The 9,550-nt window shown below is 42.6% G+C and overlaps 1 protein-coding gene across 1 annotated transcript; it reads right to left on the bottom strand.

Moving 5' to 3' along the window:
* Window positions 1-8,636: 8,636 nt before the first annotated feature.
* LOC135055399 (heat shock protein beta-11-like) lies at window positions 8,637-9,550 on the bottom strand. The gene has a single exon (XM_063959421.1). It carries the CDS (start codon window positions 9,427-9,429, stop codon window positions 8,842-8,844), a length of 588 nt encoding a protein of 195 aa, XP_063815491.1. The 5' UTR covers window positions 9,430-9,550; the 3' UTR covers window positions 8,637-8,841.

The following is a 9,550-nucleotide window of genomic DNA, read 5'->3' as shown; positions in this document are numbered from 1 at the left end:
CCGTACAATATGAAAGATAAAAGACAGCTTATCTGTTATTAGTCGTCCATACGATAAAACACTCAACGCGTTTCGTCCTTTGCCCACGGCCTGGACTTCCTCAGGAGTATATACTACTCCTGAGGAAGTCCAGGCCGTGGGCAAAGGACGAAACGCGTTGAGTGTTTTATCGTATGGACGACTAATAACAGATAAGCTGTCTTTTATCTTTCATATTGTACGGGCAACTACTTTTATTTATGACCAATTTTTTGAAATAAATGTGTTTTTATTTGTTATGAAACATATTGGACTATTGGTCCCTTTTTTGCTTTTATCCTGTTTATGTGAGATACAAACTTGGGAAAAGCACCACCAGGATTATCGTGATGAAAAATATCCCTATTACACACTGAAATACATGGTATTTTGCGATTCTTTTAGGTGGTTGGAATTCCACCATACAAGGTACACCTTGAATTCACCAGGGTGTTATTTAAGGTGGAGGTCACATGTTTATGTGAGTTAATGCACTAGGAGGCGCCTATTCTCATCTTTTGTTTTTTATATATATATATATATATATATATATATATATATATATATAAAACCCTCAGATAAAGGTGTGACGTAGTCTCGGATTAGAGTTTTATAAAACTATAATTCCTATGGCAACCAGTTCACTAAGGTGTACTCTAGTCTGTGCTATTATAATGACCTTCATTTCCCACAGATCCTACACTAACCAAGTGTCCATTTGACTACGGTCAAGTAGGTTTCCTCCGTCCAGCTGAATTCAGTTACAAGGAACAGGGAAGTATTGAGGCTCATCAGAACTTGGTTAGGATGTTGTAAGAAGATAATTCAAGGTATGTTCCATCCCTTCTGTTCCAGTTTCGCAGGATTGTAATTCTGTACACAAATAGACGTCTGAGAGGTAGTTCTAGTCTCCTGATATGCCTACGGAGCTCGGCCTTTCGCTTACCGGCGTAAGGCGGGAGTTTTCCACATGCAGTGTTTTGTGCTTCCCTTTAAAAAGGGGGTTGCCCACTAACGACAGCTTGGAGGCTGCCCAGAGCAGGTAAGGTGTGGAGTATTGGATAAGATTGTGTGTGTGTGTGTGTGTGTGTGTGTGTGGCAGGGGGTCTCTTCGCTCTCTTTCTCACCCTTGGGATTAAGACTCCCACATTCAGGGGTCCTATATCTCCATTCATTACAGGCACAGGATAGTCAAATTTCAGACACCTGGCTTCTCTTAGCAGCGTGAGTCCAGTCGTTTGGTTTCATCTCAGGTTTTTATTTTAAATTCAAAATAAATTTATCTGGAACACCACATGGTATGCGAACACGTCCAGTTTAGACTTTGTGTAGGAGGGATTCCTAACTATCTGTGGACTTTACTCCTTGTTCTCTTCTGAAAGATTTTTCTTCAGTTACTATGGTTCAGTCTTTTGTCAGCATCCTAATGTACTATGGGGGTCATTCCGAGTTGATCGCTAGCTGCCGTTGTTGGTTGTGTATCGATCAGTGAATAAAACAGCTAATCTGCGCATGCGTAAGCACCGCACACCGCAATGCGCACGCGCGTCGTACGGGTACAAAGTCCTTTGTGGTTTTGCACTGGTTCTAGCGATGATTCCAATCGCACAGCCGAACGCAAGGAGATTGACAGTAAGTGGGAGTTTCTGGGTGTCAACTGATCGTTTTCTGGGAGTAGACGTAGCCGGGTGGGTGTCTGACGTCATTACCGTGTCACTCGTCGCAGCAATCATCGCACAGGATAAGTAACTACAGGGCTGGCCTTGTTTTGCACAAAATGGGTTTGCAGGCGCTCTGCTGCACAGGCGTTCACACTCCTGCAAAGCGAAAATACCCCCCGTGGGCGGCGACTATGCGTTTGCACGGCTGCTAAAAACTGCTAGCGAGCGATCAACTCGGAATGACCCTCTATGTTTCTTACTGGATGCCCAGTGACTCAAGCTCAAGGGACGTCATTCCTGGCAACGGGAGTTGCTCTTCTGTGACCTTAATTCATAGTGGGAGGCTTTACTAGAGTCTCCGTACATAAGGTGACTAGTTTTTAATGTGTGGACGCTATTGGATGCTCTTTTGAGCATAAGGATTTCGTCTTGCTGGGTCCGGCTCAGTTGGTGTTCCCTACTCCCTGCGGTGGTATGGTTCCCACTACACGTGTGCAATTTGGCAGCCTGCCACAAGTATCTGGGAGAGTTGCTGGCCTAAAATACGACATTCCCATAGGCCCCGTTTTCCATTTCCCTATGGGACCTCCTATTCACAGGGGCTGCATTTTTACTTCCCTACAAGCTGGTCAGATTTGCTCAGTTGCGGCTTTTACCTAGATTTTGGGTTGTACACCCCCATTGGTCTCTCCAGCCAGTGCGGGTATCTCCTTAGGATTCTACTCTGCACAGTGATGTCCTGGACCCGAAGTACTTGAACGGCATTGGATCACATCGCTTCTCTTTTGACAATGGGTCCTGTAAGTCTGGTCAGCCTACAGCCTACATATGTTGCATAGTAATACACAGATTGTACTCTACTATTCTACTGTAGCATACTTCTAACAGTAAGGAGTCAACAGATTGTGCTAAAACACCACCATAGGTTTTTTTTATGAACAGGTCGACTTGTCGACCATAGTCCTTGCAGCGGACAAATCCTACCTTCAGGGAAAGTGCGGTTTTTTTCTATACAGACTCTACTGTTAGACTGGTGGGGTCCTCCTCCTTTTTTTGTCTATTGGGGAGCTATAACAAGGAGACCTTCTCTGCTCTATAGCCTTTCCAGTTAGCTTCGGTATCTTATGCCCTTTCTGCTTCTTCCCTGTTTACTTATGCAATATTAACAAGATATGTTTGTTTAATCCAAAACTTGTTTTTTTGATCTAGCTTCGCAGGTCTCGGTCTCAGATCTGGTCATCTCTCATGGGCGTCCCTGGTGTGTGGATTCTGTGTTCGGGCTTGTTCTGGCACGGCTTTTGGCAGATTAGCTGTTCAGGGTGTGGTGCTGGGATGTGGGGAACCCCGGTGGCTCAGCATGTTGGGTCTCTAAATTTGAACACATACCGGAGTACTTTCCCAGGATGGGAATATAACATTCCACGGTGGTTACTCTACTCTGTCTGTGGACACATGCCGTCTTTAGTCCAGTCACTATTAGACTGGCGGATGTTGCCTAAGGGTCGCATACTCTTAGTGGTAGCCCTTCCCATTCATGTTCTGTTAGTGACAGGTCTCTGACTCCGCTTCTTTAAGGCAAGACTAACTTGTAGGTCTTCTCTACCATAAGCGCTTCCGGATATTCAGCTGTTTGCTAGTGGCGTTGTTGGCCTTCATCGCTCTGCGTTATTCCTTCAGACTTCGATGGAGTTTGCAGTGTCGCAATCCTTCTGGCTAGTCTCTGCAATCTAGATGCCTTTCATTTGTGGGTTCTGTCTTTGCATAACATCGTGGCTCCACTTTTATCTATGACAATTGTCTGTGTGTATGTGTATATATATGTATATATATGTGTGTGTGTGTGTGTGTGTGTGTGTGTGTGTGTGTGTGTGTGTATATATATATATATATATATATATATATATATATATATATATATATATACACTGCTCAAAAAAATAAAGGGAACACTTAAATAACACATCCTAGATCTGAATGAATGAAAATTCTTATTAAATACTTTGTTCTTTACATAGTTGAATGTGCTGACAAGAAAATCACACACAAATTATCAATGGAAATCAAATTTATTAACCCATGGAGGTCTGGATTTGGAGTCACCCTCAATATTAAAGTGGAAAAACACACTACAGGCTGATCCAACTTTGATGAAATGTCCTTAAAACCCTCGACCAGGGTTGGTCCCAGGACCGTCCCGGGAAGCTGTGTAGTGTGAAAGGGCCCGTCCCGGGATTCACTATCCCGGGACTGTTAAAAGGCCTCGGATTGGACCTTTCTTGGGCTCAGAAAAGAAGATGTCAACTTTTCTGAGCCCAAGGCCATTTCTAATGACATACATATGAATTTGCAGGGATATCCCGGGATCAGTGTAAATGGGGCTGTCCCGGGTCGATCCCAGGTCTTAGTGCAGTGTGAAAGGGGTCAGTCCCGGGAATGCATCCCGGGAGTGACCCGGGTGTGCGAGTGTAAAAGGGGTATTATTGTGGTTTTTGAGAGGGGATATCAAATAATTAAGTTCATTGTGTTATTTTGCCTTTTCTATTTAAATTAGATCACTGTGACCATTTGGTGGATACAAGTGAGAGAGGAGGACGCTAGTGATTAACCAAATATCAGTATTATACTGGATAACATCTAAAAAAAAAAAAAAAAACAAGCAATTTATCAGTGATAATATAGCAGCATTCCTCTATCAGTAAAGATAGAGGAATGGTATGAGACTGTCCATTCCCAAAAGTAATGGAAGTATGTGTAATCCGTGGACAATATGTCCCACGGGGGGATTGCAAATCTAACTACATTTTCTCCTCCTCCTTCTTCAGTGCTCCCCACCACCATTTTTTCTCCCCCCTCTTACTCCATCTGTCTGTTTCTCTTGCCAACACTTAACTTTATTATATAGAATAGGTTATCCCAAATATTACCTTATTCTCATTGTTGTCACGTTTTCAAATCAACTTTTTTCTTCTCTACGGTGTGTACTGTGTGGCCTATACTGTCAAAGGTTCTCAGTTGGATGTTTCAGTGTTACTGGTTGATCTTCAGGAGTGTCTTTGAGGTGGCATGTGATGAGTAACCATAATAACAAGTGTTTGAGGCTGCAGATGTGTCGTATGCTGGAACTCTGCAAGTAACATATATAGCCATTATGTACTGTTGCCATTCACAATATCGATGTTATGTCCATGTTAAATATATATGGATTGTTTTGACCAGTGGTCTGTCCTCAGGACCCCAAACAGTTCATGTTTTCTAGGTCACCCGGCATGTGCACTGTGTATTGTATCAACAACTCGCATTTTAAAGATCCACAGGTGACCTGGAAAACATATATTGTTTTAGGTTTCTGAGACATGAGGTTGGGAACCACTGGTTTAGAGTTAAGTGAACAAAGTCTATTTTTTGCCCAGTTTGTTCTAATACTACTATGGTTCTGTAGAAACATTTTTATAAAATAGCATAAATGTAAACATTATTGAGGCAGTAAAAACAATTAAAAGTCCATGGTTAGTTACAGTTCTTCAGCTTTGGCTCTCATGGACTTGGTTCACTTTAACTCTGAACCCTTTTTTAATATACTGTTAAAGGGACACCTCGCGCTGCCCTCCTCCCCGTCTCACTCCCTGCTGTCTCCCACTACCCTCTCTGCTGGCTGCTTTATCCTGCCCTATCCCCCACTCAGTCCTGTATCCCCCAAACGTAACCTCATTCCCGGCGTGTTCTGCTCCCTGGATGGGCAGTGTGCCCTGGATCTCACTCTGCATTATATATATATATATATATATATATATATATAATGTATGTATGTACAGTTTTTTGTTTTTTTTTATAATTCAGCTGCATTAATACCGTTATTTAGAATTTACCTAAAAAAAAACAGCATTTATGTCATATGAATGTGTCTGATTTTATTGCAAATTAGACATTAAGAGCATCATCTTGAGGGCCCAATTCAGACCTGATCGCAGCGGCCGATTGGCTATTAACTGCGCATGTGCATGCAATGCGCATGTGCGTTGGCAAACAGGCATCACCGGTCAGTGACAGGCTGGTTTGTGGGTGGTAACTGAGCATTTTCTGGGAGTGTCAGGGAAAACGCAGGCGTTCCCAAGCGTTTTCAGGGAGGGTATGTGACGTCAGGTCCTGCACACACTGGTCAAAACCAGTCACCGGTGAGTGAGTTGCGAAAGGATTTGCAGCTGTCCGCTGACTGAAGGATTTTTTTAGCTGCTTGGCGTACACATGCGATCGCACACTTGCACAGTGAGGATACACTCCCCTTGGGCGGCAACTATCTGATCACAGGACAACAATTTTAGCAGCCTAGCGTTCAGGTCTGAATCACCCCCTGAGTTCAAATCAAATCGAATGGCAATTTACTCCTGGACAACCCGTGTTAAGATACAAGCAAATGCAACGCTTTTCATGTCAGGAATACAGTACCTGCTTCTGCATCTAATACACAATCACTGGGCTGCTGTATTTAACATTGCGATTTAGAGGTGAGCAACCTTGCATTTAAAATTGACTTGACTGCCCCCACCCGCAGCACAACATGGTCTTGCCAAGGTCCTAGATTTATTTCTAACTGTAAAACGGACCCCGTGTTGAAATGTACAATAGCTTGTATAAAGATAGATGTCTACAGAAATAGATGTGTGTTAGTGTGGCATGAGCTGCATAATTGTAGTTGAACCTCATTTAGATACTCTTTTTTTTTTTGCATAACCTCTGATACACTGCTCATGTAGTAACAGAAACTTGAACATACACTACTACTATTATGCTCAGGGAAGATTCTGGCAGTTTACTTGAGGCTATTACCCCTTTTCCACTACTGAGCACGGGTCGCAGCTGGGAGCCTGACACGGGTGCTACCCGACTGCGGCCCGTGCTCAGCCCCCTTTCCCACTGCGCTCACCAACCCGACATATTGCCGAGTTGGTGACGCTGCTAGTGATGCGGCAGGGGCGGCGCTGGGAGATCACATGATCTCCCAGCGCCGCCCTTCCATACCAGTGTCCTACCCAGGTAGTTACCCGGGTAGGATTCACGGGTCACTTGATCCGGGTTTTTGCGGGGGGACCCTTTTCCACTAGCAAAAAACACGGGTAAATGCGCACCTCCGTGCATTTACCCGTGTTTTTTGAGCTAGAGGAAAAGGGGTATATGTCTATAGTATTCAGGCTGCCAGTTGATCAAACAATGATACATTTAGCATACAGACATTTTTGCTCTAGAAAATGCTGTCCTGCACATATAATATATTTGATGCTGTAGTTGTTGATTGTAATGACTGTTAACACTGCAATGAGAGAAATGATAGGACACTGTCTGGTGTCCTCAGCTGGTGTAAGAATCCAATTCAGACACTTCTTCATTAATCATTGATACAGCTTCAAACTCATACATTTCAGCACAGGAGAAATCCATTCGGCGAGGTGACCACTGAGGTATTTTGTGCTATAAAACCACAATATTCTGTTTGGTAAGGAAAGTCTAATCTGTGTAATGACAGAGGGGCAGCTGGCGTGTTATAAATAGAGCAGAGTCAGAAGTTCCTAGCTCGTATAGCTTCTGGCAATGAAAAATCATTCACACTTCAGGTTGCAAACTCATTTAGGAACGCTAGTTCTGCAGAAAGTGTGGAGCCGGGAACTCAACACAACTCCATGAGCTTGTGTGTTAACTGCTGTTTTAGTATGTATTATTTATTGTATACAAATGGCATTCCATTAACAATGCTGTCTAAAACCCACTTAAAAGCAATCTTGTTTTTATGTGGGAAAGGTATGCTGACTTCTCTAGTTCCACTAGAACCAGAGCTGAAACAGCTTTATGCATGAAGTGATTTTTTTAACCCCAGTTTATCTTGCTGGCTGTGAATGACAATGCTACTGTATATGTCACTTTTTTGAATCACGGCGCCCGAGAGTATCATAATTTTTTACACGCCACCCCTAGGATAAAAGTTTCTTATTGAGAAACGTAAAAGAAATATTAAATTAAGTGCATTTTGTTTATATGTCATCCTTAAGCTGGGTACACACTGGCGTGATGGGGATTCGTTCCGACATAGGAACGAATCCCTGTCCACCCAAATTGCCCCTACACACTGGGGCAACTTTAACAAAGGATGGAACGAGCATGTTCCGTCCTTCATTAACATAACACAGGATTCTAGTGACGGACGCTTGGTTTGATGTGCAGCACATAAAACCAAGCGTCTGTCGCAGGAGCGCGCATTCCTGGGTACACACTGATGTTAGCGATGTGTAAAGTAGTTTTGGAGCTACATCGCTCCAGTGTGTACCCAGCTTTAGGTTTGAGTGGTAAGGGACAAGATTTGCTTCTGTTTGTCCACATATTTTATGACTGACAGCCACCGGTGCTGCTTTTGCCTATTACATTGACCATAAATAATGTTAATTGGTCCTGAACCACCAAACCAAGGCACCCCTGCAAGTGTCCTGTGGCACCCCAGGGTACCATGGCACACAGTTTGAGAACCACTGCTGTATGTTTTAAAGATAGCTTGTTAAAAAGATACTGCTTGGAATATTTAAACCGGTATTGTACAGTTTTTCTATGGATTTTGGACACTACAGGGCACATTGATATACTATTCTTTGCAGATCCCCCTTATGTTACGATACATATAGGACAAAATATAAATATATTTATGCAGATAAATTAGAATTTTTCATTAGTATCAGGTTTAGCAAACAAAAAATACAAATAAAATAAAACCAGAAACTATTATATGGTGCGTTTTCACTTTTAACCCATCGTTTATAAAGCCTTAATGTACCGTATCTGGTAGTTGTCATTTTAGTGATGAAATTTGAATTCTGTCATACATTTTATACAAGCTTTATGACATTATGTATAAAGTCTATATTCGCCACAATAATTTTCACCCCAACAAAATAAATTAAATTCGACTAAGACACAATATAAAAGATTGTTATAACAATATATTCATATTTTAATAAAGAAAATATTTAAATGTAGCAAGTTGTATGGACAGATCAGTGTGTGCACTGCCTCTTACACTTAAACAAGGCAATCGATCTGTACCAGGAAATACATTTATATATATATACATTCATGCATTAGATGACTGCTTGCTTTACGCACAAGCAAAATGAAGGACTTTGCTTTAGTTCATTGCTTCTTTGCCATCCCCTGGCTTTTGTTTATTTGCCTGTAGGGCTGCTGTCAGCTGGATGGGCACAGTCCTCTCCTCTACTGCTGGCATGGTCTTCCAGGGCGCTTCTATTCGCAGCTGCCCATCTGTAGTTATAGTGCAGCTCATGTCTTCTGCTCGTACATCCTGAGGAAGATCTGCCTCCTTTCTAAAGATCTGACACTTGTAGGAGAAGGAGCCTTTTCCATCATCATTCTTTGTTTCTTTGACCCCTGTCACCAGCAGTTTCCTTCCAAGCAGTTTAACTGTCAACTCTTGTGGAGTTAGGTCCTGAACTCCTAGAGAAAGTACAAAGCCACCTTCAATAGGCTTTATGTCAGCGGCGGTCAGCATTGGCATAATGGTATTTTCTTGAAGTGCCATCTCCTGCATCAACTGCTGATGGAACTGGTCTATACGTTTCATATTGGCTTTTATCTCCTCAACTGTCCTGATCATGTCCTGTTCCATCCTCGAAAATAGGTTTTCTGATGCTGGCCATAGAGGTTGCAGGAAAGGCCTCCAAAGATTTGTATTCCTCTGAAAATGAAGGCACAGCATTGTCCGCTCTGACAGATCTGCCTTTTGTAGGTAGTGCTAATGCAGCTTCTTGTCTTCATAGGCGTTTATGTACAACTGGACTCTTTTATAGTCACGACTGAAACTTCCAAGCATATGTAAC

This window comes from Pseudophryne corroboree, chromosome 3 (assembly GCF_028390025.1).
Source record: "Pseudophryne corroboree isolate aPseCor3 chromosome 3, aPseCor3.hap2, whole genome shotgun sequence".
NCBI lineage: Eukaryota > Metazoa > Chordata > Amphibia > Anura > Myobatrachidae > Pseudophryne > Pseudophryne corroboree.
The sequence above is the reverse complement of the archived record's forward strand: the minus strand, read 5'-3'. Positions and strand labels throughout refer to the sequence as shown.

Coding starts and splice junctions, on each gene's coding strand:
- LOC135055399 (XM_063959421.1), bottom strand. CDS start 9,429: ATGCTGTGCCTTCATTTTCAGAGGAATACAAATCTTTGGAGGCCTTTC.